Source organism: Trichosurus vulpecula, chromosome 4, assembly GCF_011100635.1.
Source record: "Trichosurus vulpecula isolate mTriVul1 chromosome 4, mTriVul1.pri, whole genome shotgun sequence".
NCBI classification, from domain to species: Eukaryota; Metazoa; Chordata; class Mammalia; order Diprotodontia; family Phalangeridae; genus Trichosurus; species Trichosurus vulpecula.
The window spans coordinates 71,245,223-71,264,396 of NC_050576.1; the positions used below are offsets into that span (position 1 = coordinate 71,245,223).

The following is a 19,174-nucleotide window of genomic DNA, read 5'->3' on the forward strand; positions in this document are numbered from 1 at the left end:
TATTTTATTTTATTTTTCCCTATATTACAATGGAAAAGAGTTGCCAGGAGGTGAGGGAGAAGAGGCTTGGGGGTGGAGGTGGATAGTGACTGCAAAATAAACTGTAAAGGGGATTTCTTCAGTTCTATACTTTGGACTACATGGCCAATGGAATCCTTCCAACTTTCAAATTCCATGATTCTGTGACCTGAAACCGTATCCCAATTCTACCCCAGTTCAGTCTGTACTTTCAGATTTTGACTATTCTTACTGCCTCTGGCTCATTTGCTGGTCATATTATGTTAGATGCTATGAAAGTGAACTCTTAAAGCTATTCAGTTCTTAATTCTGCTCCCTCACTTAATTTAGATCTCATTGCTGTCAACATCTCAGCTCTAGGTCAGTCCTGCTACCCCCACTGACAACCTTAACCATGTATTTCTGTATCATACATTTTACATGCATGGTTTTCCTTTAATAATACATTCCTTTTAAGTCTAAGGCAGTCTGAAGAGATAACCCAATTAATGAAGTTCCAGATGAAGAAACCGGACTCTTGTACCACAGAATCAGCATTGGAAGGAGCCTTGACATCCATTAAGTCTAATCAATAAGGGAATAAGAATTGCCTCTACCTTATAGCCACAAGCAGTCATACAGACATTGTTTGGACAACTGTTGTAATCATGAGGGGTGAGTATATCACCAAAGTACTACTGCATCTAGTGTCAGACAGGAGATGGTATATATGTCATGGGTATGAGTCTTATCTCTGATATAATAGCAATGTGGCCATGCACAAGTCAAGTCAAATCAATAAGCATTTCTTAAGTATTATCACATGAGAGGCACTATACTAAACACTGGAAATTCAAATACAAGCAGAAAAAGAAAGGCAGTATCTGCTCATGAGAAGGTGATGTTCTGTAGGAAAAACAATACAAAAAAACAAGCTGGAGGGGGGAAGGAGAAGAGGGTGAAGTGTTGCCTGTCTACATTGGTGGAGGATGTTTCTGTACTAGGAGGTTCCCATACCAATAAGAATTACACACTTGGACCCAGAAACAAATAACAAAAAGACCAGAGGCAGGAAAAACACTAAAGATCTGTAAAAAATAAGTTAGAAATAGGGTTGTGTTGGCATTCTCTCAGTTACATGTTGCATTGACCCAGTAGACAGAAGTTCCTCAAAGACAGGAACTAAGTTTCATATTTGTCTTTGTGTCTTCATCCATCATAAAGTAGATAGAGAGCTGGCCTAGAAGCTGGGAAAACCTGGGTTCAAATCCTGTCTCTGATATATACTAGCTGTGTGACCAAGACCAAGCCAATTATCCTCTTTCTGGTGAATCTCTGTAATACTCTAAATTGCAGAAAAGGTGCAAACACATTGGTAGAATGGTTCCCTCCCCTGGGATTGCCTTATACCAGTGAAACAAAGGGTCCAATCCCAAAATCTAATACCTATCACAGTACCTTGCATAGAGCAGGTATTTGGTAAATGGTCATTGAATTGAATCCTGGTTATGTAAATTGCCCTCAAGACCAGCTCTCCTTACCTGGACCCCAAACTTCCACCCTTTGCTGGCATCTGGTGTTGAGTAAAAATGCAGAAAAGCCTCGTAGAAGGGTGGGGTAGCACAAGCTGAGAATTGCCATCTCCTGCTCAGTGAAAAAGATAATGCCGATGTGAGGCAGGTTTGCTTGGCCATAAATGATTTTCACAGATGTGGAAGAAGCTGAAGAGTCAGACTACGAGGGGTTAGCTAAGAACTTTTTGGAAACACATGAGTTGATAATCATGAAATAAAAGGGAGAAATAAGAAAAAGGAGCATGAACTCACAGTATAACTTGGGAAGGAACAATTACTTACACTTGAAAATGCCACAGTTAATTTGATAGGGGCAAGATCCAAATTGGAATAGGGGCCTACCATATCAACAAGCGATGCCTCATTCTTGGTAAGTCACTAGTGAATCAGGCAAAGCAAAGTGGATTCACTTATTAACACAAGCCCCAACAGGTCAGGCAGCTTACCCACTTTCCAGCAGTGTAACCTTTTTTCTATATTTGCTTTCAGGTTACATCACATGTTTTTCTGTAAGGTGCTATTTCTTCGGGCATACATTCAGTGTTATATAAAGGTCTGCTGTATGTGTCAGAGCTAAGAAGTACGCTGGGACTTACATCCCAGCAGGAAGGAACAACCTATAGATTTGTTCATGATCTTCCCATTTATATTTGTAACCATTTCTTGATTTGCTCCAAGCTTTTCTGTATTAAAACCATTAGTTGTTGGGGGTATTTTTGACTGAATGTGGTATTTCAACAGTGAAGGGAGGAACTTCTTTTACCAATTCAGAGCAGTACTTTCTTTGTGATTTCTGGTCTCTTGCTTTAACCTCCTCCTAACCCCCTAACTCCAGAATTTCCAAACCCTCAGCTCTGGTAACATTTCATATCCAGAGCTACAGAACAGATTGAAGCAGAAAACTACTTGGTGTTTTTATCTTAAAAATCGATCACTATGGTGGATACACAATTATAGTCTGAGAGAATGCCAGTCCCTGAGAGGTTCAATGACTGGACCAGAGTCTGTACAGCAGGAGACAGGAGAGGCCGAACTTGAACTCAGGCCTTCCTAACCTTTTGACCAGCTCTCATTTTATCCCAGGCTGCCTCTCAAAGCCATTTGGAATGTTCAACAAATGTCCTCTATTTGACTATAAGTTCCATGAAAGCAAGCATTGTGTCTTATTTTTAATTGTATCTACCCACACCTGGCAAAGTGCATGGCACAAAACAGACCTAAATACTTGATGAATCAATGAGTGAAGAATTCATTTATGTACTTACTATGTGCGGGGGGGGGGGGGGGGGGGGGGGGGGGGGGGGGGGGGGGACACGACACTATGCTAAGTGCTGAGGCTATAAGCAAGTCAAATGGAAGGTCTCATGGTACTGAGGGTGGCGTGGCAAAGCAGGTAATCATGCTTCTTTAATGCCTTTTCCACTGAGAAAAGTATATCTGTTTCTGATGCTGAAGCATCAGTGCCATGGACTTTGATGGCAAGATATTTCTTTTCTGGATCTTTATTATCTGTGGCTGTAGCAACTGGAGAAGAAGTTGCTTCTCCACAAGGGGTTGCTTCCCAGAGATGATAATGTCAGGCATTGCATTGGAAGCTTTGCTATCCCTAAGGCACTTGGGTTCAGGGTCTGGAGCTATCTCCATCTGGTTCTGAAGGGAGATGATCACCAAGATGGCGATGGTTTGATATGCCTGGTACATTCTGTCTCTTGTTTCTCCTTTAAGGTGACTTGTTGCTTCAGCTAGTCTGGCCTTTGTATGGCAGTTGGTTGGCAGTGGTAGAGGTAAGTCCCTTCTCCACAGGAGTTTCTTCCCCACATGATGACTATGAAGATTGGGTTGAAGTGGGGGGTGGGGTGCCATTCCCATGGTTCAAGTGCTTAATTCTTTGTTGGTAGGAGTTGGTCAGCAGTTGTTTGTGGAGGACCCCTTCTCCACAAAGATTTCTCCCTTCGATTACATCTGTGGAGCCAAGACTAAAAGCAAGTCTGATGGTTTAGGAGATACTACTATTCCAGGGCTCTCTGGTTCAGGGTCCTGAGTTCTCTCCATTGGGATCTGAAGGGAAATGGTGGTCAAGGTGTTGGTATTGCTTTGAATTGTTTGGCACATGTTACCTACTTCCTTTCTCTGCTTTTGTTTTGTTGTTTCAGCTAGGCTGGCTTGTCTGCCCTGTGGGTGGCAGTTGTTTGGCAGAATGAATGAAAATATGCTTGAATTTCCTAAGTATTTAAGAATTTTATTTTATTAATAGTTCTAAAAAAGTTCATTTTCTTTCAATTTTCATATGGTGACAAATACAGTCAAGATAGGAGGCATTAACTTTAAAAATACCTTCATTAATTGAAAAACCCTAATTTACAAAATCGTATTGGTTATTCTTTTCTGTTGCTAAAAATTAGTCCCTGCTAAGTAGTAAACTATAAACTGAGGGGGTTAAATTACCGACTTCCTGAGGTGTAGTATAGCATTATATTATATGATTTTCCTTCTGCATAGTCATATGCATAAAGCCATATATCTGAGGCTGATCTGAATATAGTCAATTTCCATGGATTCAGGTGCCATCTCCTACATGAAGCCTTCCCTTTTTTGGACATTTTTATTTATAACTTTTACTTATATATTATCTACATTTCCCAACATATTTTCTCCCCTCCTCCTTCTAGAGAAACATTTCTTATAATAAGAAATAACACAAGAGGAAAGAAACAGTTCAGCAAAACTAACCAAAACATCTCCCAAATTATCCTGATTCTACATCCATTGCTGTTCCTACTGTACCATTCTGCCTCTAATGTTATATCTCCCCAGTAGGATAAAAGCTTCATTAGTCAATCAATCAACCAACTAACTAGTATTTATCAAGTGTTTACAACATGCCAGTTGTATGTGCTAAGCACTGGAGATACAAAGAAAGAAGCCAAAACCTTTCATATTTGCCTTTGTATATTCATGGCTAGCACAATACTTGGCACATGAGATGCTTAATAAATGTTTCCTGAAGTCATTTGAATCTGGTTCAGGACACTCGATTCAATTAAGTGGAGAGAGGTCACATGAGGAGAAAAAAAGAGTAAATTATGCCAGAATTATTCCAACTCTTGAGGATTCTAAGGGCCACTGAATGGTTTGGCAGCTCAGTTCATTCTTCAGTTGGTCTGAAGGTCTGGCTTGGCTCAGGAATCATAGGGCCATCTCAGATCTGCTACAGATGAGCCTTGAACAGAATTAAAGGTCAAAAATGAAATACCTAGCTTGTCACTGGCTCTGAATATGATTAAGCCATTCAATTTATACCTATTTCCTCATCTTTTGGTAGTGATAATGATGAAATTATCCAGTTATGAAATCTGCTTTAGAAAAAAAAAAAACTTTTCTCTGAAAAGGAATGCCTATGATGTCATCACTTTGTCTCATACAAAAGTAAACATAAAGTAGACAAGTAGGACATTTATTCTAGGGAAGCCCCATATTGAACATGGTGACAAAAATGATAAGGCAGTTGTTACCAACATTTGTATATCCTAAACTTCAATAACATAAACTCCCAAAATGATACCCTGAGCATATGACGTAGATGACTATATCCTAATTGTATAATTTGTATCTCTGGTTGACCTGCTATCCCTAGGTGCCTCATTTTTTCCCTAAGTAAATTTCCTCAAGGGCTTATGTTAGGAGTTGCTATGATCCTGACTAGTTGTCTGGCTCCCTAAGGCAGTAAGTCCCCAAACTGTAGGCCCTGAGCAACAAATTACGTAGCATGCAATTGCAGGTACCTTGCAAGCTGCCTGCCTCAGGAGTTAACCAACATCAATTCTCTATCCTGGTTGGGTTACCCAAAAGAGCTAAAAGAATTTCTAGTCAATGTCTGCTTCTTCATGACCTATCTTTATTTAGAACCTTGTCAATTCTGGTCAGCCTCACCACTCACCATAGCTCTTGGGCCATTCAAGTGTTTCATCCAGAAATTAATCAAGAAATCACTCAGCTGAACTATGGCCATGATATTGGGAGCTGTCATTCATAGAGCATCAGAAGTTCCCTCCTTATATAGTTATCCTTCCATGCCAAAGACAGAACAATGACACCGCTATCCAGAGTACTGAAAAGACAACTATGTTGACACCAGATCACTGAATTGGGATTGGCCTTGTATATATTGTATATTATTCAACCCTTGGAAGCTGATGGCAGTTAGTCCCCACCTATAGAGGGAAAGAATTTAGGGCAGGGATTCTTAACATGGGGCCCATGAACTTTTAAAAAATAATTTGATAACTACTCCTAGGGATATTATTTTAGACATTTAAAAACATTATTCTAAGAAGGGGTCCGTAGGCTTCACTACACTGCCCAAGAGGTCCATGATACACACATACACACATACACACACACACACAATAACAAAACAAAAACTTTGCTTTAGAGGAGGGTCTTTTTAAAATTAAAACCCCTCAAAATCTTCTTTTCCCAGACTAAAGTATCCTAATCCCTTCTACAATCTACTTAAAACCCTTTGATAATTTTAATAGTTTTCTGTTCTATTTCAATCCTCCTCAACTCAAGACTAGACATAATACTTTACTAAAATCCTAACCAGTTTGTAGTATAAAGACTAGATTGTCTGAAAATTTCTAAGATTTAACTCCTATTTATACATCTGTACCTTCTTCTCTCTAAACTAATTTACCCGGAATGGGACCAAAGAAGCCGTCTAAAAACTAACTTACTTTGTAAGAAAACAAAAACAAAATGGTAAAGAGTGGATGCTCATCAAGTAGAGAATGGGTGAAAAGACTATGGTACACAATTCTGAAGGGCCACTCTTGTGCATCAAGAAACAATGATGGGAGGGTATAAGACAAGACTTCTATGAACTGTGACAAAAATGAAATAAACAGGGAGCCAAGATAGTGGCTGGAAAGCAGGGACTTGCTTAAGCTCTCCCCCAGGTCCCTCCAAACACTGATAAAAATGGCTCTGAACAAATTCTAGAGCTTCAGAACTCATGAAATAGCAGAGGGAAGAAGGGCTCCCGCCCAGGACAGACAGCCTGGATGGTTGCTGGGAAGGGTCTATTGCACGAAGCTGGGAGCAGAGCACAGCAGAGCCCAGCATGGGTCATGGCAGGACCAACCACACTGGGAGCCAGGCAGAACAGGCCATAGGGCCATGAATCATTAAGCTGTGGCAGTTACCAGACTTCTCAACCCACAAACGCCAAAGGCAACAGAGCAAGTTAGTAGGAAAAGCTGCTTCTAGTCCAATCCATTGCTGAATAAGAATCCTCTTTAAAACCTATCACCAGGAGCAGCTAGGTGGCACAGAGGACACAGCACCAGCCCTATAGTCAGGAGAATCTGAGTCCAAATCTTACCTTGGACACTTACTAGATGTGCGATGCTAAGCAAGTTACTTAACCCTTATTGCCTCCAAAACAAATAAACAACAACAAAACTGTCGTCAAGAGGTTAACTAGTTTTATCTCAAAAGTTACTACTGAGTAGGAGAAAGGGACTACCTCTTAGATGGTCCTAATTCTTAGGGATTATTTGGTATCTTTTCATTAAGTCTAAATTTGCCCTTTTTGCAACTCCCATGCAGTGTTCCTAGTTTTGACCTCTTAGGGTGGGCAGAAAAAAAAGTCAAATCCTTTTTTTCCAACTTAACAGCCCATCAAATATTTAAAGTTAGCAAAAGGGTCTCTGTTAATTTTGGTTGTTTAGCATCACACAGTATTGTTTATGCCTCTACAAGGGTGAATATAGGGCTAACTTCTGCTGGGGGGGGAGTTTAGTGGGTGGTTAACCAGCAAGAAAGAAAAAAAATAAAACCAAATGAAAATCAAAGAGTACCAAGCCTTGAATGAGCTGGGTCAGGAAAATAATGCAGAGGAAGGAGTGGGATGTTTTGAATTTTAAGTTTGCTTCATGCAAACAATCAGCCCCTTGCTGTTTCAATTTATGGCAGCAGCATGTTTGCCATGCCTCACCCTCTTCCCTCTTCCTCCAAACTTTCCCCCACTTTCCCCGCCACCAGCTTAAGGCAACACAGCTGCAGGCCTGGGCACTAACTACACAGAGAACACACAGTGATTGAGATTATCTGGCCTAGCATTCCATGCACATGGACACATATAAATACTTAATGATCATGATGATACCCTAAGGACCTTGTACTTCAGAGCTACTCTGTCCTGCTTTGGAAACAACTGCTCTTTGGAAGTAAAACTTCAAGGAATACAGCACACAGGGCTGTGGAATGCTGAGCAGCCCAAGCAGCAGATGGATCAACTCAACATGCAGCAGCCAGAGAGAAGAGGATGGGCTCTTCTCAAGCAAAGGCATCATGCTGCCTATAAGGCAAGGAGTTTAGAAGCAGGGAACATCTATCTGTCTCACTGTACCTTCTAGAAATGTTCTCCAAGTATACCTCCCTAGAGCGTCCACACTAAACACAACATTTCCCAATCTGTCCCCCTGCAGCATCCCTCTGAAGCTTAACCATGTATCTCTCCACTGTTTCATCTAAAGCAGAAACCATGCTTGGACCTTATCTGCAGTTCCCAGTACCACAGAACTCTGAGTTCAGTTCTTGGTTTTATTATTATCAAGAAAGAAAAAAAAGTGGGGCAATGAGAAGGTATACATACTGGGTTCAGGGTGCCAGGATTGGACTTGTTCAACACTCTGTTGAATTCTTTAAGCTTTTCAGCTGATGAAGCTGTTCAACAATCTGGGGAAGCTACTTTCAGCATGAAATGCCAAGTGCCAAAAGTACATCGTGTCAGCACCATGGACAAGGACAGTGGGGAAAAATCTAGACTTAAGGAAAGGGGCAGTGCCTAGGAGCTTCTAGGAGAGCTATATTGTACCACTGTTATGGTTATATGTGGACACATATATTGGGAATTTTAAGGAAATGGAAGAGGAGACCTTGCTATTTGTATTTATAAAAAGGCTAATGTTGTAGCAAGTTATAATAGTTTTCATTGTCATTAGAAAGTAGCTCAGATCCAAGTAATCTTCTGGGGTTTTGGAATGTTGATGCTACTTGGGGGATCTCTAGTTGTTATGACCTGAATATAACAGTGCAAGTGTGTATCTTGCCAAGGATATTGACCCTTTGACTTTGGATATACTGGACAAATCCCTGTTGGCTGGCAGTCAGCCTTCTTAATAAGACCTATCTACCATGGGCTAGGGTTGCATTTAAGTTATGGAACTTTCTGTGATACCTTCCCATAAACCACAGGGGTCACTTGAGAGGCCCAGACTTAACAAGAATAGGTACATAGGTTAAGTGTGCTGTCATTCTATGACCTACTCCATATGGGAGGAAGAATGTTCTATTAAGTGAGTAATATGTATAAAAGTTTGCTTTGGTTTTCCTGTATTTTGTTTTGTTTTCACCTTAAATATGTATTCTAGTGAATCAGTCTCCTGAGAAATGGAAGATATGATCCAGAAACATGTGCAAACCAGTCATGTGAGAGAGTAGGAGAATGAAGATAGGCCACCAAGGAGAAAGGGTCAGAACCAGCACTGATCTTCATCCTGAAAGGAAAACTAGAATAAGAAGCACTCTAGATGGAAAGGAAAGGACCCTGCCAGGGTCCTATTTTATCATTGGTCACAGGTCACAAAGGCACCTCCAGCCTAGGTCACTAGGTAGAGGAAGTAAATTAACCACAAAGGTGGAGGAAACAGCTTAGACAACTAAGGGCAGAGCCAGCAGCTACAGTGAGGGTATGGTATATAGCTGAAAGAGTGCAGAGGCATTCTTTATCAGCAGCAAGAAGAAAAGAAAGAACTTCAAATAGACTCTTCCAATAGGAAGTGCTACCAAACACATCCGGTTAGGTAATCAAGCCATTAACCTTAAATACCAAGCAAAGCAATAATTGACCACCTACAAATAAATCATTTCAAATTCTTCAAGATAATGGCAATGCCATTATGAAGTAAGGAGGTGATAAAACTGTAAAGAAATGTGCATTCAAATAGTGTCTTTCCTCAAAACAACTACAGAATTATATATTTCATACTTCATATATCGTTCATATAGCATTATATCTGGTTTACCTGTGGAGAATCCAGGTAGCCCTGCAACTGAAGAAAGGTTCCTTTACTTTCATTTTCAAACTATGTATCAACTTAAATGTTAGGAATCTATTTTTAGTCATTAATTTGTGGACCAAAAAGTTCCTTGGATGTTTCTAATTGCAAAATGACCTTGGAAAAATCTATAATAATCCAATTCTATATAAATTATGTAACCAGTAAAATTGTATCATTTTGCCTTCAAATGAATTACCATTTTGCCCTCTATAAGCCACCGCCCAACCCAAAATGTTTTGTATAAAATCAAGGAGTGGTCTATTCTTAGTACTCCTTTTTTAAGTGAATTCTTTGTCCCCTGTCAAAGAGATCTTATTTTAGGGATGCAACCTATATTTGAGGGTAAAAGGTAAAGTATGGTAGACTTGTAAATGCATTGGAATATGAAATTCTTCTACCAAAGATTAGCCAGTAGTCTGCAATGGAATCTTTGTAAATTGTCCAAAGTACTGAGAATTTAAGTTAGTTTTATGGTGACACAAACCCAGGAAGTATCAGTGGAACTTCTAGTACACAGATCTTCCTGTCTCCCAGGCAGGCTCTCTTCCTACTGAGCCACACTTCCTCTCCTACAAATAAGATTTTTTTTTCTCTTTTTTTGGCTTTCTATCCTCTCTTATTTATATTTGATATTTAAAACCAAAACAAAATAAATACAAAATATAAGAGGAATCAGAAAACTCTGTGTTGAGCTAAAGTAGATGTAAAGTAAACAGAGAAAGAAATAACCACGAACATTAAAGTTTTCAAAAACACATTAATTCCCTCTACACACATTAGTAGTTAAGCTTTTCAGCATACATGTTTTGGTATACACTTGAACAAAAATGTGACTATTCATGTTTTGATAACCATAACTTTTCTATTTCCCAGACTATGCAATTTTAATTTATTCCCAAACTGAAAATTGAATCAATATTGATCTTTGCACTTAATACAAAAAATATGACTATTGATATTTTTCAAACTACTAACAGGTTTAGGCAGTGAGATTTCACTTGTGTATTTCACTGCCCAACCCTATTAGCATTACTGTAAAAAGGATTTCCCTGTCTCTTGATATAGTATTATCCTTTCATTTCAAGTGCCCAAAAGGCTGACTTCCACCTCTGAGCAGTGCTGCACAAAGTATATCAAATGAAGTATACCAATCCCTGAGATTCTCAAGAAGAAGTCAGCAGAGACCCTAAGAAAGAAGCCTTCAAACAGGAAACCCTCAGGCTTCGTTTCTAAGCCAAGGCAAGATATTCAACTCAAGCCTTTGAAAAGATGTCTAGAATAGAATATTAAAGAGAGAAAAAGGGTACTGGGTGCAGGAGGAGAGAAAGAGCTCTGAGTTGGCCAAGTTAAATAAAAAGATTTTTGGTAAGATTGTGAGTGAGTATCTATCCTGGGGTTCTAATAGTTTTTTGGGGCATTCTGGTCAAACCTTTGGCCTCCTCAGGAAAAAAATGTTTTTACAAATAATTTAAGAAAATTCTAAATTTCAGTTAAAGGTTATTTAAAAATATCTATTTTTTCCATCTAAGATCACCGGTCTCCTGAAATCTATAATTAAACTATTTGGGGAGTCTAAGGTCCTCAGGCTAAGAATGTCTATTCTAGACTGTTCTGGAGTCTAGACAGCCCTGTTCTCTCTTCTAACAAAGTGAAAAGACCTCTTGCGTTTATCATGGGAACTGTAGGTTCATCCCCAGTTCAGTGTATTTTATATATATATATGAGCAAAAGTACCTTCAACAAAAAATTGCCTGCAACATATTCCTATGTACAACCATCCAAACCATTTGCAAATAATAATCAAATCCAATGGCTGCTCTGAAAGATAATTTTAAACACTGTAATGAGGCATATGAAGTTACTCATATACAGAAATGAAGGTAAAGGGGAATTTACAGCTCTTTCTCTTTCAATTTTAGCCTCTTTAAACCTAGGCTAGTTTTCAATTGCATGACTTCAAGAAAAATCGTCATTGGATCCTATCAATAAGGAACAATTAGTCTGGGGGTTAGGATCATATATTTAGAAGTGGAAAGACATTTAAGGTCATCTAATCCATCCCTTCTCATTTATAAAATACAGGAAGAGTCACATAGAGAGAGTATTTGGACCTGCTCAAGGGCATACAGGTACTAAGTGGCAAAACCAATACCTGAATCTAATTCTTTGTCTCCAAATCCAGGATCATGGTTCCACACTACTTATTTTAACTCCACAAATCTGCTGAAATCTTCAATCTATAGCTTAATTCTCTCTCCAAACTCTTCTTCTCAGTAACATACAGACAACCTTCTATCAAGCCTGGTGATACGTGTAGTTGTGAGGAAAGAAGTTAGGGTACTCTGGCCTAGGCCAGTAGTGTGAAAACTAAGAGATTAATCACTTGCTGATGGCTGATAGAGTCTCCTTGTACTTTATTCCAACATATAATCACTCCTAAACTCCTTCTGACAAAGAACCTCTCAATACTATTCATGCTAACATTGTGTGCCCAAGCAGACTCTACTCACTCTAGATCTTTATCCTATTAAAAAAATTGGTACTGTGCTAGTCACATGAGTGTCTCTAATCACATTCCTTCCCTTCAAGTATACCTTCATTTCTGTGACACATGGCAATTCTTTAAAGGAGTAAGCCTTTAGGCTATTCTTTCTATGAGTGGGGAGGAGTTGGAATCCCAAGGATTCCACCATTTCCTCATCTTTTCAACCATGATGTATGGTCATGAAACACAATAATCTTAGACATCCACCTGCATTCCTGCCTCATGTGAATCTTTTTCCCCCCATCTCCTCAGTTTTATTTTAATTATATCTTTATTTTTTATTTAGTATTTTATATTTCCCCAACTACATTTAAAAACAATTTTCAACATTCGTTTTTAAAACTGAGTTCTAAATTCTCTCCCTCCCTCCCTACCCCCTCATCAAGAAGGCAAGCAATTTGATACATTATACATGTGTAATCATGCAAAACATATTTCTATATTAGTCATGCTGTAAAAGAAGACACAGATTCCTTATATGAGTCTTTTGGTTTAGGAAGCCTCATGGTACAAGGGAAAGCCAACAGGCTTTAGAAACAAAGAATCTGGTTTGAATTCCCAAATCTGCCACTTATCCATTACCTTGAAAAGTCCTGTCACCTCTCTGAGGCTTAGTTCCCTCAACCATAAAGTGACTAGATGATGATTCCACTTCTATGATTCTCTGATCATTTGGATCTGTAAGAATCTTTTCAGGCCCATATCTTAGTACAGAATGGCTCAATGAATGACACCTTTGAAAGGAGCTAGGGACAGCCATTGAGACCATGCACAAAGAGATACATTACACTACTAGAAATCCTTAAGAAAAATGATCTCTCTACACTGAGGCAATGAGGTATTTACATATCCAAATGGTGCTCAGTCCCCATCCATCCTAGTAAACAGGTTGAACATTATTGGTGATGGTAACCAATTATAAAATGAAAGATACTTCTACCTATGTTAGAAGCATCAAATCTGGAGTTTTTCATGACATTGAAATACAAAATGTCTTTTAAATGTACTTTTCATGGGTGCTTATAATGATATTTGAAGTTTATAATGCTATTGCCTATAAAACAGCTTATCTTGTAAGCAAGACTCATTTAATAAAGGAGATACCTGTTGTTTCCCAAAAGATTTAAATTTGGTGATGAGGCCAGAAGTGGAAATGCTGATTTGGAGTACCTGAATTGAGGGAAGGGGAGAAGCTGAGAGAAAAGCCCTTTATCAGAGCTAGAGAGTGGACCCCACTCTTTACTATGGATCCCTACCAGATGAGACTCTCCCTAACCATACAATAACGTAGCTAGGTATTGTAGTCAATATGGTGCTGGACTCAGGCTCAAGAAGACCTGAATTTGAATCCTACCTCATCCATTTACTAGCTATATGTGTGACCTTGGGCAAGTCATTTGACCAGCCTCAGTTTTCTTATCTGTAAAATTTAAAATAACACCTACCTCCTAGAGTTGTTATAAAGATCAAATAAGACAACACTTGTAAAGTTATCGGCAAACCTTAAAGCACCATATAGGTGCTAGCTCTTATTATGACATGATGTGAAGATAGAAGCAATGACATACTTTATGACTTACCTGGAAAAGCTTTGAGATCTGTTTTTATTTATTCCTACCTACTAGTCATGGACCATTGTTCTAAAGTAGCCCTGATATTGTCACCTATTAATGCCCATGGTTTTCAAAAGCTAACCCAGGTGTATGCAGAAGGGTTGGTCTGCTTGGTATTGTTATAGTAGTGGATTTAACCTGTTCTCAAACCACAACCAGAGAAGCCTGATACTGAATCAAAATAATCTACTCAGAAACTATATCATGTAATTTGGCAGTGCTTGAAGAATGGTATTGGTCAATGGAGTTTCTAACATAAGCATCCATAGAGTATAGACCATATGTACTGGCACACATAGAGCCAAGCATTACCATTGGTTCTTTATGCTGATGCATGCTCCTGAAACATAATGTCTATACCAATATGACTGATGAAAACCGTAGAGTCAAACCACTTCAAACCAGCACTCCCTGGCTCCCAAGATATGTAAGACAGGACAGGAAACTATTCCGCTGGTGCTTAAGCCATTTAGTCAATCTATTCTTACCATAACAGAGATGTGGAGAATCCTCAGCTCCTCCTCAGCTGATTCACTCTGGGGCTCTTCTGTTGGATCAAGGCCAGGAAGGCTTGGGGCACCATCCTGGTGGTGGATATGGAACAGTAGAGTGCCATTCTCCAACCATTGCTGCCGCCAGCGCACTAGAGGGATGTCTTCTGTATTCCCTGAGATTTCTGAAGAGCAAAAATCAAGATGGGGACTAAGAAAGGTTACACAACTGAGCTCACTATCTTCTCCTCTCATATTTTCTTGGGAAGCAGTATTTAGCAAAGGGGTCAGTTCTGGCTAAATACTTATTGTATTTACATCAAACTAAATGCAACTCTAAATCTTGGGACAGGAATAGGGGCTACTATGCCTAACGTGATTAATTGGTTCTGTGAAAACTGACCTTAGGTGAAACAGTGCAGGAGGCCATTAGTTCAATAGGAATATTAGAAATGAAAAATATGCTCCCATATGGCATGCCCTTGGACTATAACACAGTAAAATTGATCTTTCAGAGGCATAATACATAATCTATATAGTTGTAACAAATATTTAACATAAGCAACTAAAAGGTTTGTAAATTTAAAATATATGATGATTCTAGTAATTTCTTCAGTATATCTTAAGTATCATCCCTGCCTAATAAAGTTCTCGAACCTAGAGGGTAAAACTAGAAGCAACGGGTAGACGTTGCAAACAACCAAATTTAGGCTCAATGTAAGACAAAACTTCCCAAAGATTAGAGCCAGTCCAAAGCAAAAGGCACTGTCAGTGAAAATGATGGTCACTTGGTGGGGATGTTATAGAAGAGATTTTTCATCAGGTGTGTGCTGGACTAGGTGGCCTCTAACGTTTCTTCCAGACTCTGAGGTTCTATCATTCTGAATATACTAACAGTAAGTACAATAATGTGTGGGAACATTAACAATCCCAGATCTGAAGGGCTAGCTCTAAACATTGGATCTGCATTTTGGGCAATCCCATGCCTACCATCACAACAAGACTTTATAATGTTGCGATGAGGTTTCGTTACACATGATATAGTGGCTGTAGTGCTACACAGCTAGGAAGACTTGAGTTCAAATGTAGCCCCAACCACTTAGTAACTGTGTCACCTTAGGCAATTCACTTAGCCTCTCTTTGCCTGAGGTACCTCATCTGCAAAATGGACACATTAATCACACCTGCCTTCCAGGTAATTGTGAGGATCAAATGAGACAACATTTGGAAAATACTTTGTCAACTATAGAAAACTAGTGACGATGATGATGATGATGATGACGACGACGACAACGATGATGCCATTAGGGATATTATTGTGAAAAGATGATGGTTGATATAATGTTACAAAGGGTATGCTTGAGAATAAAATTCTGCCACTCTTATAGAAGGCATTCTCAAAAGATCTCTCTCTCTCACTGACCACTGTATATACCAGCCAGTACTTGCCTACTGTGGAAAAAACAAAACAAAACAAAACAACAGGTAATAAGAGTTCCAGTTCTTCCCCTTTTCCAATGATTAGTGCTGTCCTTTCCAGAGTGTGTTCTGAATGCTGGATGATCCCCAGTGGCAAATACATGGTTTTCTCCCTTGTAAACTCAGGATTGAGACTCTGTACAGTAATTATTCTCGGACATACCAAGCGAAACTACCAGGGAGAGAGGAGGTAATTACTGTTGCAGAGAACTGGCATTTAAGGCCCGGTGCCTGGGAGATTACTGAGTGAGGAATGGAGGCTGACAGGTTATTTCTGCTCTGTAAGCAATTGCCACAGAGTCCACCAGAAAAGTTTGATACTTTGCTGTGACAGAAAGAAAATTATGTTTTGCTTTGTTTTTTTTTTAATTCCACTTAATTTTCCCCTCTTCAGCCCTGTAGATAATGATGTGCAGGAAGCAGGATAGTGAGGAATTTGAGAGAAGTAATCAGAATCAGCAGGCACACGGGCAGAACTGCTAACATCATTCTTCATGACTTCTTTCGTGGCACCAAATCATCATTAGTCATCACAATTATCATTAACAGCTACAAAACTTAACTAACAATCTACCACCTGCAGGACAAGCTCAAAGAGTTTCAAGAACACTCCTGCTTCCAGACTTCAAGGTTGGACGATCTTGTCAGGGTTAATGCTATCCCCAACAATGAAGAATATAATCCCTCAATGGGCTGGGCATGGTGGCACAAACCTATATTTTCTGCTACTGGAAAGGATGAGCCTGATAGATTGCTTGAGTTTAGGAGTTCTAAGCTACAGTAGGACTGAAATTGATTGGGTGACTGTGCTAAATCTAGTACCAAGAAAAGTAACCTTCTGGAAGCTAGGGACCATCAGACTGCCAAAGGAGAAGAAAACCAGCCCAGGTCAGGCATAGAACAGGTAAAAGCTTCTGTTCCAAGCAGCAATGCCATTGGGCTAACACAGAATAACTGTGTTTTCAACATAGGTAAGAGATGGGATACCTAGTCTCAAATAAATAAATAAATAATCATCTCTGACTTGGTGCCTAGTGTTGATGAATTGTTTGGACTGGAAAAGTCATAACTTTGTGGTCATCCTGGTGCTGAACCACTCTGACCTTAGGGAGGATATCACATGGGCAACAGACTTTGTACCCATCACTAGATATCCATTACTAGGTAGGGCTTAGCATAGCTTATACTTCTTGGCTTAACCTTTGAGAACAAAGAGTCATATCCATGTCACAAGAATGTAAGACTACGGTGGGGAAATAGTATCCTAGATCTGGAGCTAGAAGAGACCTCAGAACCCACCTGGTCTTAACTTCTTATTTTATAGTTAATAAAACTGAATATTAAGGTGACTAAGTGATTTGCCTGTGGCCACATGGATAACAAACACCAGAAGCTTGATTTGAAACCAGATCCTCTGACTTCAGGGGGTATCTAGGTGGTGCAGTGGATAAAACAGGCCTGGTGCCAGGAAGACTCATCTTCTTGTATTCAAATGTGGCTTCAGACACTTGCTAGCTGTGTCACCCTTGGCAAGTCACTTAACCCTGTTTGCCTTAGTTTCCTCATCTGTAAACTGAGCTGGAGAAGGAAATGGCAAACCATTTCAGTATCTTTGCCAAGAAAATCCCAAATGGTGTCATGAAGAGTAGGAAATGACTGAAAATGATTGAAGAACTCTGATTCTATAGAGTAAATGTTCTTTCCACTACAGTAGACATCATCCTATGAAAGGGGCTCTTAATCATTTTTATGTCACGGACCTCTTCAATAGTCTAGTGAAGTCTATGGACTTATCAGAATAATGTTTTCATATGCACAAAACAAAAAAACACAGGATTACAAAAGAAATGGATTATATTGATATACAGTCATAAAAAATTCTCTTAAGTTCCCAGACCCTAAGTTAAGCATTCCTATCCTATGAATACTTTACCAAGTGTTAGGGGTTTGTTTTCTTTAAGCTCTGTTTTAGAATTCACAAAGACACATTTGATGTCACAGAACAAAAAATTTAAGAGCTATAAGGGGTATTAGAGATAGTTTTATCTAAACATAAACAAAGAAATGGGCCCAGAGAGGTAAAAAGATTTTCAGCATTTGGAAACATAATGCTAGTCTCTTGGTTCATAGACTAGTACTCTTTCCACTAGTGTCTTAGACATACTGACTTCAGACTTAAAAAGAAGACATATACAAAGGAGAATTCTTGTTAATAACCTACAATTTTTAATCTTTGGGTGAGTGACATAGTAGATAGAATGGTAGAATTGAAGTCAGAAATACCTGGGTTTGAAGTTTAACTTAACCTTAACTTAACTTAACTCTTAACCTTCTCTTGGCCTCGGCTTCCTCATCCTTGAAGCGAAGAACTACATTCCCAATGCCACCTAGCTCAAGGACTTGTTGTGATGCTTAAATAAGAATATTAAAGGATTTCAAAAGAAAAGAAAAAAGAAGAAAACTGACATATGAGTTTAAACAAAATCTTCACTGGGGGTAGTGGGAAACTCTTACTATTATTGACTTTGACCTGAAAGGGGAATTAGAAGTCAACTAATTCAACTCTTACATTTTTTTTAAAAAGGTCAACTGAGGCCCAGAAGGTAAGAAACTTACCCAAGGACACATAGCTAGTTAGTGGCTGAACCAGGATTCTAACCTATCATACTCCTTCCACTAAACCGCCTTGCACACCACAGAAATAGGATTACATGTTTTCAATTGAAACAGAGCTTAGAGATCACCCAGGCCTACCTTCTAATTTTACAGAAGGATAATAAGGTACAGAGAAGTTAAGTCACATGCCAGAATCACAGTAGTATAGCGATGAAGTAAATAGATGAAATAAAATTTGAACACAGGTCTTCCTAAATTCAAACTCAGTTCCATATCTACTATACCACACAGCATCCTGAGAATGAGGACAAATAAAAAGGAGCAACTCAGTTAGCTATTCTTCAAAGAACAAGTCAAAAAACAATTCTCATGTTATAATTCACCAAGGAAGGAAAGTTTGTGTGACACATGACTCTTGTCCCTTTCTGCCAACCCATAAAAGTGCATTTTAGCCCACAGACCAATGGGAAACTCCTAATTGCCCTATAGTGCAATGCAATCTTAGAGAAGAGGGAGAAAAAAAGCAATAAGAAAGAAGAAGGGAGGAAGGCCGGGCTTAAGTGAATATGGAACACTTTCACCTTGGGTGCATCATCTGAATGCCATCATAGGAATAAATAACCAAACTGGGAAAATGGTGGCATGCTAAGTCCTAGAGAAGCCCAGAACACTCACAAACATCCTAATAAAGCTCTAAAAATATACCATAAGGAACAATAATAAAGAAAACCAA

At 39.1% G+C, this 19,174-nt stretch overlaps 1 protein-coding gene across 1 annotated transcript in view; it reads right to left on the reverse strand.

The window, feature by feature from the left end:
* Positions 1-14,498, reverse strand: part of ASTN1 (astrotactin 1) — a 280,910-nt gene extending 266,412 nt beyond the window's left edge. The window contains exon 1 of the mRNA XM_036755883.1: positions 14,344-14,498. Within this exon, the coding sequence (XP_036611778.1) occupies positions 14,344-14,346 (3 nt within the window). The 5' untranslated portion in view covers positions 14,347-14,498. The remainder of the gene's footprint in view (positions 1-14,343) is intronic.
* Between the last annotated feature and the right edge of the window lie 4,676 nt (positions 14,499-19,174).